Raw genomic sequence first — 14872 nt, forward strand, 5'->3', positions numbered from 1 at the left:
CCCCAGCCGGAAGCGCGCACCGTGCGGGGGGAAGGGGCGGGGCCGGAGACGGTCGCGTGGTTGGGCGGGGCCCCTGAAGGGGCAGGGGACGGGGCTAGGGGCGGGGCTTCTCGCGGCCCGGACTCGGCCGACGTGAATAAAAGGAGGGGGACCGTGGTGGGCGTGGCTCCAGGTTTAGGGGCGTGGCCAGTGGCGGGCGGGGCAGTCTCAGCTCCACCAATAGGCGGGCAAGTTCTCGGCCCGTGGGGCGTAGCCAGCTGACCGCTCTGTCCACTTTTGCTCCAGTTCTCGCGGCGCCCCCGCACTCGCCACCATGTCCTTCATCCCTGTGGCCGCAGACTCGGACTTCCCCATCCAGAACCTGCCCTACGGGGTCTTCTCCACACGGGACAACGTGAGCTGCCGCCCGCCCCGGGGCGGACTGGGGGTGGGTCGGGCACTGCGTTCCGCTGAGGCCGGGCGTGCTCAGTGCTCGCAGATTTGAATCCCGCCGGCGCTGTGCACTGCGCACGTCGGTTAGCCTCTCAGCCTGTTTCGCAAGGTGGTGAGAGCAATGCATGCAAGCGGAGTGTGCACGACTCCCCTCGGGCCTGCACAGGGAGTACGATCGCTGCCAGGAGCGATCCTGCCCAAAGGGGTCGGGGCTTCCCTCCCAGTTCCAGCAGGTCCTTTACTGCCCTGGCTGCCCAGCCTAGAAGCCCGAAAGAATCCATGAACTCCGGTACTGAGCAACTGGATCCTTGCCACTCAGGAGCCCTTTGGAGTAGAGAAAGGAACTTCTAGAAAGAAATCTTTTACAACGGAGGGTTTAAAAACAAGTTTACAAGAGGCCCCTGGGTGGAAAATAGCAGATTTCCTGCCATCTGCGCGGTATTTCTTGCAAGATTCTGCCGCCCCGGGTAAACTCCGGATTCTGCTCTGCAAACCCTGTATCCCTAGCACCTGTTTGTGCAACCAGTGTTCAGGCAATGTTTGCTATCTGCAGCTCTTGGCAGTCTGCTGCTTCCAGGAAAGCGGAGTCCCTTCTTCCAACTGCCCACGCTGGCCTCTGTGGCCTGCCTGCAGTGCACACCTTGGTCTGCTAGAGTCAGAGGGTGGTTTCCTGACTGGCAGGCCTGACCAGATGTTGTAAGGGGGCAGTGAGTTAATGGTCCTGGCACAGCAAACCTCCCCCTGGTGGCAGGAGCCACCTGTGCTGTGCACCAGCACTTTGCCCTGTGTCCTTGCCTTTCCTGAGGGCACATATCAATCAGATGGGAACTTGTGTGAAGCCATTCTTCTACCTGGGAGAGTGCTGAACTTGCCACCCCGAGGAAATCGGGAATTGGCACCCAAATGACTCTGCCTGTGGCTTCACTATTAAAACGTTGCAGGCAGCCATGGGGACTTTGGGTGTGAGCACCCCTTCCTCTGCCCTCTTCTAGAGGGCTGGAGTAGAGAATTGTTCCTTTGGCCTTCCACTAGACTCCAGCCATCTACTGTGCAGGCTTCCTGGAACTCTGTACCTGCGGCACCCCCTGTGGCTGGGAGTTAGAGCTTTGCTTTGGACCACTGTGTCCGATGTGACTCAGGGGCAGGCAGCCCACGTTCCTTCTCTTAAAGTAGGATGAGAGGTTTCTTTGCCCGCTTCAAGTTACATGGGACCCCAACAGGGACGAGAGATGGCGTGGTATTGAGAGAGCAGACTGGCAGCCCAGGGAGCCTGGGCCCACCCAGGAGCCCTTCTGGTCTAGTGCGGAAGAAGGTGTTCTCCGGGTGAACAGGAAAGTCTCTTGAGCTGTTTTTCCAGGCCTGGGGTCACAGTCTGGTGCACAAGGGTGGTCACTGAGCGCTCTCGATCTTAGGCCTTGTTCCCAGCAGTGGCACTTAGACCTGGGACATGTTTAGGGGTGGCAGCTCTTACTTGTCTTCAGCCACGTGTACGGCCCAAGGCCAGAGGAATGGACTGGACTCTGCCCTGCCAATTGCCCGAATGAATACCACTGGGTCCAAGAGGCTCAGCCCCGTGCCCCACACCAGTTTCCAGAGTGGGATGCTGAAGCCAGAAACTTAGCAGAACTGGGAGGCATTGCCCGGCTGTATAGGCAGCCTCGTCCAGGGCAGCTGTGCCAGGGGAGGAAAGTAAGGCTCCATGGACCCCTGGCCCAAGGTGACATGTGAGGAGGTGGCCACTCTCTCTCAGCCCATCTGGATAAGCATCAGGATAAGCCCATCAAAAGAGCCATGAGCCTGGCTCAGGACAGGAGCCCAGAAAGTGGTATCTGCAGGCTCACTCTCTGGTCCCTGTTGACCAGTAACACTCAGGGCTGTGGGGTCAAAGACCAGGCTTGGCCACAGACTGGAGACCAGATGCAGTCTGTGTTGCATGGCAGAAAGGAGCCGCTCCGATGTGGCCCAGGCGGTCTGGCTTGCTGCTGCCCTCAGCAGCCTGGCTCTCCTCTGCTGGCACCACAGCAAGTTTGGTGTGCGTGCCACTGGCCCTCAGCACCGTGCATGGGGCACCCCGGGGTGCAGCTGACATGATGGCCCTGAGCAAAGGCCAAGTTAGACGTGGAGGGGTGTCTGGCTGCCCAGGAAGGTGGTGAGCTCCTCGTCACGCAGGAGCTCAGTGCTTGGGGACCTCCACAGGGGACTCTGGCTTGGTAAAGGGCATGGACCAAGCACTCTGCTCTTCCCCACCTGTGATGTGTTGGGTTCTTTTCCTATGAAAGAAGCCCAATTCTTCTTCTCATCATGGAAGCAGAGAAGGCAGCAGGGTGGGCTTGGAGGGCCGGTTGCTCTGCAGCAGACAGGCTCCTGACCAAATCAGCCAGGCCCTGAGAGAATTCACCCGGTGCTGACCATGCCGTCTTTCCCCAGCCACGGCCACGGATCGGTGTGGCCATCGGGGACCAGATCCTGGACCTCAGTGTCATTAAGCATCTCTTCACTGGACCTGTCCTCGCCAAGCAGCAAGATGTCTTCGCCGAGGTAGGCACCGTGATGTGGCCTGGCCCTGCCACCTTGCCTTCCACCTTTGCTAATGGTTGTTCTTTCAGTCCAGGGTACATGAGGTCAGAAACAGCAGGGCTACTTTCAGAGCCACCCCCTGGTGGGAGGAGGGCTTGGGCCCCTTCAGCTGGTGCCTCGCCTGGTGGGGAGGGGTCCCTTGGTGAGAAGAGAGCCAGTGCCCTGCACTCCCAGGCAGGGAGCAGAGGGAAACGGCAGTGCGTGTCTCCAGGTCCACGGGACAGCAGGGTGTCCGCCTGGCTTGCATGTCTCTGTGGGGCCGCATGAGCGTCCCTCTTCTGACACCTTTCGTAGCCATCTCTGTGACACCGGGAAGGAAAGAGGGGTGATTACTGAGCAGCGTCTGTGTGCCAGGAGTGTTTCATCCTCCTGACATAGAGATAGGCTTCATCTCTAGATGGGCAGGGACCCCCAGCGTCCAGACCAAGAGGCCGTCCTCCGAAGTACGGGGTAGGCCTGGAACTCTGACCATCAGACTAGTGCCAGCTCCACTCCTCGCTGGCTCCCTGAACCTTCCTCACCGCCCCTGCAAGGGCTGGGAATCTGCTTGGGCCACCACACCCCTCACATGGAGTGGCCACCTGGCTCTCACAGCTGCTTGCATGTATCGGAGGGTCTGGCACAGCATCAGGAGAGGCGATGGCTTTCTCCAGTGTCATGTATAGGTGACAGAAGCAAGAGCGGAGGGCCCCAGCGTCTGCGTGCATGCCGAGGAGCGGAGGGGCCTAGACAGGCAGGAACCTCGGGGCTGTCCTGTGTGTGTGATCTTCTTTTTGCGTTCGACCCTAGCCGACTCTCAACGGCTTCATGAGCCTGGGGCGGGCCGCCTGGAAGGAAGCAAGAGCACTTCTGCAGAGCTTGCTGGCTGTCGGCCAAGCCAGGCTCCGGGATGACACGGCGCTTCGGGGGCGGTGAGGAGCGCGTAGACATGATGGGCAGGAGGACACACAGGGAGACGAGGACCGAACCACAGACAGTGTCACAGGGAGATGAGGATTGACCGGACAGTAGACTGGACAGTAGACAGCATCACACGGGGTCCTGGCCTGGTGGGTCAGGCTCCACCTCCTGTGCCCTGGAGGACTCTGGGCCCTCTGGGCTCCCCCAGACCCCACCCTGTTTCTGTCACTCAGTGTTACCTTTGCCCTTGCTGGTGTCTGGAGAGGGAGTCCCTGCCAGGCCAGCCTGTCCCTGGGCATAGGTGCCTCCTCTTCCCTGTGCCCCCAGCAAGGGCGAGCAGGCCTGAGAGGCGCGGACAGAGCCTGGCTGCCCTGCCACCCACCTACCCCTGAAGCCCGCTCTGTGTTGCAGTGCATTCACCTCGCAGGCTTCGGCCACCATGCACCTCCCGGCTGCCATCGGTGAGTGCCCCTGCCCGGCCGGGTTGGGGAGAGAACTCGGGTCCCTGACCCTGGCCAGGCTTAATTCTAGGCTGGCATTGTCTCGGCTGCTCAAGTCTGACCAGCTGTAGACTTCCTGTCTTGACTGGTCACTGTCCCTGAGAGTGCCCCAAGCTGTGACAGGCAAGCAGCTCCCAGAAAGGAGCCAGGGGGCTGTGCGGGGTCTGCACCCCAGCAAGCGTGTGCTTGGGCTGCATCGGGAGGGGAGAGAGTACAGCTCATGTAGCCTGAGCCAATCACAGACTGGTCTCCTGAGGCAGGAGTGGCAGGGCAGGGCCTTGGTGGGGGGCGTGTGGGCACCTGGGTGCTGCCACACTGGCGGTCCTGCCCTCAGGAAAGAGCATGGGGCTCTGGAGCAGCTTTCAGTAGGGCTCCGTCCTCTGTCCTCTGGGCTGTGGCTTGGCTAAAGCTGGTGCAGGGTGAATTGAGGCCTTAGCCACTTATGTCATGTGTCCAGCGGGCTGTGCTTTCTTGGGAAACCAGTGGTGCCTCCAGGATTCCCTGTCATTGCTGTCAGACTTCTGGGGCTGTTTCCTGTTTTGTTTTGTACCCTGGATGCATTCTGTGCTGGGGGTCTGGAGGCAGGAAGCAACAACAGGGCTCAGTTTGTCCCCCTCCCCAGGGGTCCCTGGACTTTGCTGCCTCTCCTCAAACCCTTCCCGCTTCCCCTTCTGGCCCAGCCTAGTGGGACTGGGGCCCTCAGCTTTTTGGGGAGGGGGACAGGGGATTTAGGATGACAAAGAAGCCAGCTGTCCTAGCTGGATCCTCCTGCAGATTTTAGTAACTCATCCCTCAGAGGTGCCTGCTGCTTAGGAAGGAGGTGATGCACCAGACTTCACTTCCTGTCCAGGGGAGTCGACAGACTTGGGGCTGCAGGCTGGGGGCCGCAGGACCCAGCTCGCTGTGGCGTGGAAGCCTGCCCTGGGCAGGGGTGCAGACCCTTGAGAGCTGAAGGACTGCGTGGAGGAGGGGACACATAGATTGTCTGGGTCTGAACCTGGTCCGGGGCAGACATGGCTGGGCAGACAAGGGGAAGGGTTCCTGCTGCTGCTGGCCAAGGACAAGAAGACAGTAGACAGGGTCGGCCTCTCGTGTCAACTCTGTGGGCTGATGCAGAAAGTGTTGACCCCTTATTTCTCGTTCCTTCCTCAGTTGGGGGTTCTAAGCCAACTCCGAACTGAGGCCGTTTGTGTCACATTTGGGATAACTTTGGAGACGCCCCTTCTCCCCATCGGATCGCTAACATGCTCTCCTCGGTCCTCTTCCCCAGGAGACTACACGGACTTCTACTCCTCCCGGCAGCATGCCACCAACATTGGCACCATGTTCAGGGGCAAAGAGAATGCGCTGATGCCCAACTGGTAGGTATGTCCCACACCAGGGTGTGAGTGCCATCAAGGGCTTCTGCCCATCTCACGTGTACACGTGTCACGTGGGTTACACATGCGTGTGGTAGGCTGGCCGGTGTGGGGCTGTCCGTTTCCCGGGTGCTGCCAAGCTCTGCTTAGGTATAAGCCAACTGGGGAGGAAACCAGAAGTGATGGGAGGTGGTGGGGATGTTGCAGTCTCTGACGTGATCGCCTTAGCTGCCTGCTCCCTGGCATGGCTGGGCTGCTGTCAGACCTGGCAGCAGGTCTCTTGAACTTGTTCTGCCAAAGAACAGAGGTTGGCTTTAGATTCCCGGAGTCGCTGTGGTCCTTCTGGGTTTTCCAGTGCGAGCTGTTGTTGTTCTATTGCAGTTCTTAAATCCCAGCATTCTCCATACTCAGCACCTTCGGATGAATGGGAATCATCACACAGGAAAGCACGTCAAGAACACACGTGGTTTGGTGTGCGTGCCCCGACTTGCAGGCCGCTTCTCGGTGCCTGTCCTGCAGGAGTAGAAACAGCGGTACCTCTGTGACCAGCAGGGCTCCCGGTAGCAGCCATAGGGGCTGCTGGTGGAGAAGTTACTCTCTTCCCGCATGAACTGTTCCATAATTAGTGCGAGATTTAGGTTGAGAGATGTGTGTGACCTATGTGACCAAATTAGAGGGCGTTTCCCAAAGCGCGCTCATTTTGATGAAGAAGACGCACATTAGTTCCTGGTCTGCCATAACAAATTGCTGAAGACTTAACGTCTTCACAGAAGCCCGTGCTCCTCAGTTCTGACTCAGCCTCGCCGGCCTGAGGTCAGGGGTCAGCGGGGCACTTTCTTCCAGTGCGCCTGGGAGGAGCTGCTGCTGCATCCTACCCGTGTTGCCAGCCCAGTCATCTGGCCTCTGCTAGCCGCCCCTCAACTCTGCTTTCTCCTCAGCTCCCCACCTTTGTCCTGTAAGGACCCCTTCATTCAGGTGGTGAACCTGTGGCGTGCGAGTTGGTTTTGTTTCAAGACAAAAGGTGCTAATGTATGAGCAATTTTTTTCTAAACTAAAACCTCAGTGTTCCGTTTTAGTTGCAGTGTTGGTACTTTGTGGGGAATTGGGGTTGCAGTTTGGGCACTCGGTCTCTAACAGGTTCGCCGTCACGGGGTTAATTACACCCAAGGCTCACCAGGAGAGCAGGGGTAACCTCTTAAATTTAGGAACCCAAACCCGATCCCTCTCGCCTGGTATGGAAAGTCGTTAGCTCTAGGGATGAGGATCTGGGTGTGGAGAGGGGAGGATTTCAGCCGCCTCACATAAACAGTTGCACACATTCCCATGTATGCACGTGTACGGCCGTCATTTACATTTTGTGGGCAGGTTTATGGGTCACAGGTGTCTGTGTGTGGGCAGGTGAGTGTGGAGCAGTAGCTCAGCACTGCCGGTCTCAGGGAGTGGCTGAACTAGCAAGGTAAAGGGCTCCTGTTGTTCTTCTGAGGTTTGAATTATGACACATTGTACAACTGTGTACAGCTACATTTGGTAAAGGAAGCAAAAGGAGAGAAACGGGGGCTCCCCGCGCACACACCGGAAGTCTTCACAGTGCTTGGGTGTGTGGCCTCCGAGCTGTTCCACCATGACACACTCGTGTGCACATGGTTTATTTCTTCAGATTAACTTTTTCAGTTAACACTATTTTACCGCCATTGACGTCTCTCGGTGTAAACAGGTTATACTTCAGCCATTTACAGAATACATTTTTGGATAGGATACATGAGACACAGTGAAATGGCTGACATTTAACAAGGTAAAAGCAGCAGGAAAGGGTCAGTGGATGCACACAGCTGCCTCTCCAGAGGCAGGACCACCACTACCGGTGGTTCCCTGTGGCCCCGCAGAGGGGTCCCTGCACGCTCTGCTGACACAGCACCACCACTGCTGTGCTCTGACCAGCTTGAAGGAGTGGAAAGTCACATAGGCCAACCGTCTGCTGCAGAGCACTGCAGACACGTGCACCTGCGCTGGGCCGAGCACCCGCTCTGAAAATCGGAAATCCAAAACGCTACACAATCTGAAACGCTTTAAGCTGCTGACATGAGGTCATAAGTGGTGCTTTCTGGTGGCTCAAGGTACACAAGCTGAATTTCTTGCACACAGTTATTAAAAATATTCTACAACATCTTCAGGGATATATGTGGTATATGTGAAACAAATGAATTTTGTGTTTATACTTGGGTCCTGTTCCCAAGCTATCTTGTTATGTGCATGCAAATATTTCAGTATCTGAAAAAATTGGAATTGGAAACACCCGAGATCCTACACATTCTGGAAAAAGGACACTCGGCTTGTGTGTTGTCTTTTTACTTGGTGGTCTCTCTGGATGTGGAAGTTCTGCATTTTTACAAAGTGAAACACGTACTCTCTTTCTTTATGGCATTCACTTTAGCGTCTTGCTGAGGAAGGCTTTCTCTGTTGGCAGCACCTCTTCTCTGTACCGCGGATCTCTGGCCGGTCTGCCATTTCCTCTCACAGGCGCCGTAAGGCGTGGGTCCATGTTAGCATCCTCAGGCTGCTGTGACCAAGGCCCAGAGCTGGTTGGCTTATGACAGCACAGATTTGCCCTCTCGTGCCCTCACAGAGCCCCAGATGCAGCTCGGGTAGTGCTGTGCCCGTGTGAAGGCTCAGTGGGCTGTCCACGCTGGGCACGTCCCTAGGGCTGCACCTCTGCACTGTGTCCTCTTCTGTCTGCCATAACGGTGTAGGCCCCAGCCGGATCTCCTCATCCCAAGACCGTAAAGCAGTTACGTTCACTAAGCCCCTTCTGTGTGTTCAGGGGATGAGGAGGTGACCGTACTCTGGGGAGCCACCACCTCTCTGCAGCACAGATCTGACGGCCCCTGCTTCCCCAGGCTCTTGCCTGTCTCCTTCCCATGGGCCCTGTTGCTCCCCAGCTGTAACCCACGCTGTCACAGTTGCCATGTAGTGTCTGGATAGGGGACATCCTCCCTGACCCTCTGCCGCTGCTGGGCCCTTTGTGCAGGGTGTGGGTGGGGGCTCGGGAGCAGCAGGGCTCTGTGGTCACAGCAACCTGTGCTTAGATTGATTTCAGGGCCACCTTTCCACACTGCTGACCTCAGCAGCCCACGGCATCTCAGAGCCGTGCGTGCTTCTGAGTTTTGAACCTGGTTTCTTGCCATAGTCTGCTTTGTACCATGTAGCCGCCTTGATGCCTTGCAGCCCCTCTTCCTTCGCCAGGTTGAGCTTACCTGTGGGCTACCACGGCCGCGCCTCCTCCATCGTGGTGTCCGGCACGCCGATCCGCAGGCCCATGGGTCAGATGCGGCCTGATAACTGTGAGTGACCTGGAAGCCCAGCCAGCCGTGCCCACCCCCTGCCCGCCTGCATCTGAGACCCATGCTCACGGCAGCCCCTTTCTCTGTCCTTGTTCCAGCCAAGCCTCCCGTGTTCGGGCCCAGCAAGCGCCTGGACTTGGAGCTAGAAATGGTGAGCCCTGCGGTGCCGACCGGCCTCCGGGCCTCTGTCGCTTGTGTGTGCATCTCCCCCAGCCCCTGCAGCTGTGTCCCCTCCCAGCATCAGAGTGCAGTCCGGACGCCATAGTCACAGGCTCTGCACCTGTGGACGCACCTGTCTGTTGCAGTGTACCTGTGTCCCCTGCAGCAATTCCACAGAGCCTTCCTGGGCCTTGGCACCCAGACAGTGACGGCTGAATCTCCTGCTGCACCACTGCAGCCAAGGCGAACAAAGCCACACATGTCTTCTGTCTGAGCTCTCAGTCTGCAAACTCATGGCTGTTGTGTGTTGCGTGCTGTATTTCTGACGTGTGATTCTGCAGTTTCTAGTATCCCCACACAGAGGGCCCAGGGAGCACAGAGCAGTACACGTGTACCTCTCTGAGCAGCCTCATCCAGGCAGGAGAGCCAGGGCTCTGGAGTCTTCAGACCGAGGCACAGACTTGTAATCGTAGCCACGGGAGGCTGAGGCAGGAGTGGTTGCAATTCAAGGCCAGCCTGGGCAATTTAGAGAAACTTTGTCTCAAAATAAAATTTAGGAGGGCCAGGGGTGCGACTCCAGAGCAGATTCCCCGTGTCCCATCCCCACTGCTGAGGGGACCGGAAGCATCTAAATGAGGCTGTAAGTAATTAGTTAGCTCATCAAGCTGCTGTGACCAGAGGCTCTGTGGCATGCGTGCCTGGTGCGGTGTTCAGGTGATGACTAACATGAGGGACTCATATGACCTCAGCAGCCTGCACTGTGGCTGCCCGAGGGACCCAGAGCCGAGTCCTTGCAAGGCTGCACCTGGTTCTCAGACACTGAGCTTGGCATCTAGATGTCACCCTGCTTGGGGACTTCTTCGGAGCTGGGCTAGAGGAGGGAAGGAGTGGACACTCCCACCAGTCACTGCTGGCAGGTGCCGCCACCCTGGAGCTCTCCCTCCCATGTGGGCCCCCGGCTGATGGGACAGGCGAGGCAGAGAACTTGAAAGAGCTGGAATCCCCATCGTCGGGGCCCCAGGCCTTTCTCTTTTCATCTTGGTACAAATTTGCAGTGTTTAAAAACTAAAACTGGCTTTAGTCTTGCGTACAGCCTTGCTGACCGTGCTGTGGAAGGGGACCCCCGCCCCGAGCTTCCCTTGCATGTTGGGGTGCCCTGCACTGAGTGCAGCCCAGGGCCGGGTGACACAGCAGCCTGTGTCCGGGCACCCTGCCCAGCATTCGCTCTGGGGCGCAGGGCTCTGACAGCTTCCCGCCCTCAGGCTTTCTTCGTAGGCCCTGGGAACCGGCTGGGAGAGCCCATCCTCATTTCCAAGGCCCACGAACACATCTTCGGAGTGGTGCTTATGAACGACTGGAGTGGTAATTGTGGGCCCAGGCCCCCGGCCCTGCCAGGGAAGGCCACAGATCTGGGATGTGGCTGTGGGTTCCAGCCCTGGCTCTGAGCCCTTGGGACAGTGACAGCCTTGCTCCGAGTCCCAGCTTCCCTGGGATTGAACTGGGACGTGGCTCCCTGAGATTGGTTGAGCCCTTCTGTTGCACCAGGCTGTGGGGGTCACACCCCACATGACCTCTGCCTCCCGCTGGGCCCTGTAAGTTGCTTACAGTGTTGGGGTCCCACTTCCCAGACGAAGACCTAGGCACACAGAGCTCTCGCTGCATTGCTGAGCTGAGATGTGAAGCTTCTCCCCCTTTGCCTCCTGTGGGAGGACAGTGCCCACCCCAGCCCTTCACGGTGTCTTTGCTTTTGTCTGCTGACCTGTCCATGGTGCCCAGTGCGCTTGCCCTGGACTGGGTGGTCTAGGAGGCTGGCCACGGTCTGCTCCTGGGCCAATGCTGAGCCCAGCCCTCCTGTCCCCAGCCCGGGACATCCAGCAGTGGGAGTACGTGCCTCTGGGGCCTTTCCTCGGGAAGAGTTTTGCCACCACCATCTCCCCGTGGGTGGTGCCCATGGACGCCCTCGAGCCCTTCACCATGCCCAACCCTGAGCAGGTAAGGGAGCTCCACGGGTCCTGGCCACAGCGACCTCCCAGCAGTCATTGTGCAAACAGTCTCCTGCCCTCAGCGTGGTCCTTTGAGTCTGGTTCTGCAGGATGGGCAGTTTTGCTTTTAGAATGCAGTCGGCAAGAGAGGTTCTTCCCATCTCGGGGCCCAACTGCCCACAGACTGCCCTCCACAGCCCTAGGTCTCCCACCACTGGCCCAGGCTATCTCTCACGAGGCTGCTGCTGTGCCTGCAACTTTGCTGCGCTCTGACCTATGTGGGGCATGTGTGCTGAGGCCTGCCTCGTCCCCCGCCAGAGCCGTCCCCAGGCCTGCACAGAGCTCCTGGGTGACATGGCCCCAGGTGTCCCCCTGCAAACCCTCCTGCTGCACCGGCCCCACTGTTTAGTATGAAAAATGCATCTAGCAGTTCAGACTTCACACATGCTCTGTGAGCCACTGCTTCCCATACTTGGGAAGATACCGCGTTTGCACCGAATGCAGTATCTGGCTGGTGCACCGCCCCCTGGTGGCTGTATGCCACTGGGGACTTCCTGAGGCTCTAGCCCAGCCCTCCACCACCCAGGCTGTGCCCCCATCCCTGCCTCCTGGCCCCTGCCCCACCCCTGCTCCACTGGCTTCTGGGACACCTCTGTGTGACCTTCCTCCTGCCAGTGTCCCTCCCCCAGCCCTTCTCAGAGCCTGGCACTAGGACCACCCTAGCCGAGGACACTGTCCGGACACTCCTGCCACATGTGCCCTCTGTCCTAGGATTTGGTGCAGCTAGGGGTTGCCTGGCAAGCTCAGCATACCAGTGACCGCTCTGCTGTGCTCTGCCCCCCAGGACCCCAGGCCCCTGCCATATCTCTGCCACGACCAGCCCTACACGTTCGACATCAACCTGTCTGTTGCCTTGAAAGGTAGGAGCAGGCAGGTGGGCAGTCAGGTGTGTCCGGTCACAGTGGGCAAGTGTGTGCCCCAGGGATGCTCCCTGCTTGCTCCTGAGCTCGTAGGGGGCGAAGACATGTGGCTCTCAAAGGGGCTTCCTGTGCTGAGGGAGCCACACAGGGCCCAGGGGACCCTGCCCTGCTACTGAGCTCCCCGCTGTTCCGGCCGAAGGCCAGGGCCAGGGGCCACACCTGCACCCCCATCCAGGGTCTGCCCCATCACAGCTCATCTTCTCCCCGCCTCACTTGAGCACACAGCCAATCTGTCAGGTGCCTGTCTGAAAGCCCAGGCTGCCTTGGGGGCTCTGGCTCAGCCCTTAGGGCCACAGCCCTGTCCTGGGCCAGCCCTGGGAGCTGGGATGGTAGGCAGGACCGCAGTGATCAGGACAGCCCTGCAGGCCATGCTGGCGTCCAGATTGGACCCCACTCCGGCCCAGTGGCATGGCAGGGGCATGCCGCCCGTGTATCCATCTGTGTGCTCGCTTGTCCTCCATGCAATGGGATAGTAATAGCCCTGGCCTGCTGTGGTGGCCAGGGCTCTGGCTTCAGTGCTATGAGTCTGCTGTTTCACAAATTCTAAGTGAGGTCATTTGAAGGACTGAGGCAATGGCGCATCCCCTCAGATTGTCACCTAGCACGGGAATCAGGTCCTCACCAGGGAGGCCTCTCTCGCCCACAGGAGAAGGGATGAGCCAGGCAGCCACCATCTGCAAGTCCAACTTCAAGGTGAGCACTGACACCAAGGCTGCCTCTCAGAAGCAGAGGACTGAGCCCAGGGCTGGAGCAGGGGAATAGAGGGGAGGCCCCAGGCAGCTCTGCAGGAGCCTGCAAGGCAACCTGGGAGAATGGGGCAGGGCAAGGGCCGGGAGTGTGGCCCTGAATGCTGTGTCCCCACCTGCACCCGTGTCCCAGCACATGTACTGGACCATGCTGCAGCAGCTCACCCACCACTCTGTCAATGGCTGTAACCTTCAGCCAGGCGACCTCCTGGCTTCTGGGACCATCAGCGGGCCGGTGAGTCCAGGCTGCAGAGGGAGGGCTGCCCCTGTGGAGAGCCCGGTACCAACCCTCAGGTTGGCTTCCCCTCCACAAGGGCTGAGTGAGGCTGAGGCTGGGTTCTGTCCCCAAGGGGCTAGAGGCACAGTGATGTCATCACTGTGTCACACCGCCCCTCCTGGGGTGGGGTGGCCTCTCCACTGTGGCCTGTCCCAGCGTCCCTGGGCCCTGTGATCCTTGGTCCAGCACAGCGGTTGCAGAGAGGACCCTGTGAGGTGTGCATGCTGGTCCCTCCTGGCAGGGTGAGGGTCCTGGCCACACCCCTGCCAGGACTCAGCATCCTGGACATCGGGACCCTTGTGGGAGGGGGAAGGGGCAGCATCCAAGCCTCTGTGACTGCCTGGCCCCCACCGGTGCCCAGGTGTCCCTGGGCACCATCCACCTGGGTGGGCCCCACCCCTCAGTGCCATGCAAGTGACCCTGCTTCCTTCCGTGTCACCAAGGATCCAGGGAGCTTCGGCTGCATGCTGGAGCTGTCTTGGAAGGGTACAAAGCCCATAGAGCTGGGACAGGGACAGACCAGGACTTTCCTGCTGGACGGGGATGAGGTCTTCATCACAGGTGCGGGTGCTACAGCTTTTCCTGTCCTTGCCCATGACCCTGGCCAGCCCTGGGGACCTCAGCTCTGGGTATGTCTCGTGCCCAGCTAGGAGACCACAGGCCAGACAGACAGCCATCTGCTCAGTCCCTGCTTTCTGCATGAGATGTCAGACCCAAAACCAGACTCCTGGGGAGAGTGACTGAGTGCCCAGGAGGGCCTCTGGCCCCTCAGTCCCTCTGGGTCCCAAACGCAGGGGGTGCCCCCGCCTGGAGAGCCCCCGTCACAGGAGTCCATCATGTGGTGGCTGACTCCCTCCTCCTCTGTTCCAGGGCACTGCCAGGGAGATGGCTACCGCGTGGGTTTCGGCCCTTGCACTGGGAAGGTACTGCCCGCGCTCATGCCAGCCTGAGGACGTGTAGGACTCAGGTCTCCCACCGCGGCCGCCACCTGCTGTTCCCTGGGGTGAATAAAGCCTCTGTGCTGTGTCCCGTGCTCTGAGGCTGCGCGCTGCAAACCAGCAAGGCCCCGGGCTGGCAGGGCAGCTGTGCCGCTTCCTTGGCCAGGGCTTGTGTGTGTGAGTGTGTGTGTGCACACACGTGTGTCATATGTGCTCATTTGTGCATGTGTGTGTGCACGTGGATACCTACTTTAACAGATGGCTCATGTGATTCTGGGGCCCACTATTCTGGGGCCTGCCAGCAGGGGTCGGGGACAGACAAGGAGAGCGGGGTGATGATGCCGCTAGGGTTGCGGTGTGTGGGGCTTGTTGGCAGCATGGCCAGAGAGCTGAGGAGAAGGGGGCTGGCTGGATGGAGACAGAGGGGCCGGTGAGGGAAAGCCCTGGGAGGAGGGTGCATTTCTCTCATCCAGCAGCCATCGGAGCTCAGCTGCAGGGCAGCTCACAGCTCTGCTCTGCGGTCCTCTGCATGGGTGACCCCAGGGTCACCTCCTGGTAAAAAGTGACTGCTGGAACTCCACATTCCAGGCCAGCAGGAAGAGAACAAAGGGTTGATCTGAATTTAAAATGCTAGACTGAGCCCAGCAGTTATTCGAATAGCATTGCTTGCCAACATTTGAGAACA

The 14872-nt window shown here is 59.0% G+C and overlaps 1 protein-coding gene across 4 annotated transcripts; it reads left to right on the plus strand.

Annotated features, from left to right (window-relative positions):
- The first annotated feature begins 206 nt into the window (after positions 1-206).
- Fah (fumarylacetoacetate hydrolase) lies at positions 207-14275 on the plus strand. 4 transcript variants are annotated; one of them, XM_003461467.5, is made up of 14 exons: positions 207-394; positions 2860-2970; positions 3799-3920; positions 4321-4370; positions 5680-5770; positions 9008-9105; positions 9204-9256; positions 10527-10626; positions 11126-11256; positions 12091-12166; positions 12873-12919; positions 13106-13207; positions 13693-13810; positions 14120-14275. In XM_003461467.5, the coding sequence occupies exons 1-14, from the start codon at positions 314-316 to the stop codon at positions 14197-14199; spliced, it is 1260 nt and encodes a 419-aa protein (XP_003461515.1). In that variant the 5' UTR covers positions 207-313; the 3' UTR covers positions 14200-14275. The 4 variants fall into 4 exon arrangements, 3 of the variants coding, with proteins under 3 accessions (XP_003461515.1, XP_063105866.1, XP_063105865.1); XM_063249795.1 differs by having other exon boundaries at positions 279-427; XR_010047886.1 differs by lacking the exon at positions 14120-14275 and having other exon boundaries at positions 270-427; positions 12817-12919; positions 13693-13779.
- The last annotated feature ends 597 nt before the right edge of the window (positions 14276-14872 follow it).

Source organism: Cavia porcellus, unplaced genomic scaffold, assembly GCF_034190915.1.
Source record: "Cavia porcellus strain 051 isolate PalLab524CR breed Dunkin Hartley unplaced genomic scaffold, mCavPor4.1 scaffold_6, whole genome shotgun sequence".
Taxonomy (NCBI): domain Eukaryota; kingdom Metazoa; phylum Chordata; class Mammalia; order Rodentia; family Caviidae; genus Cavia; species Cavia porcellus.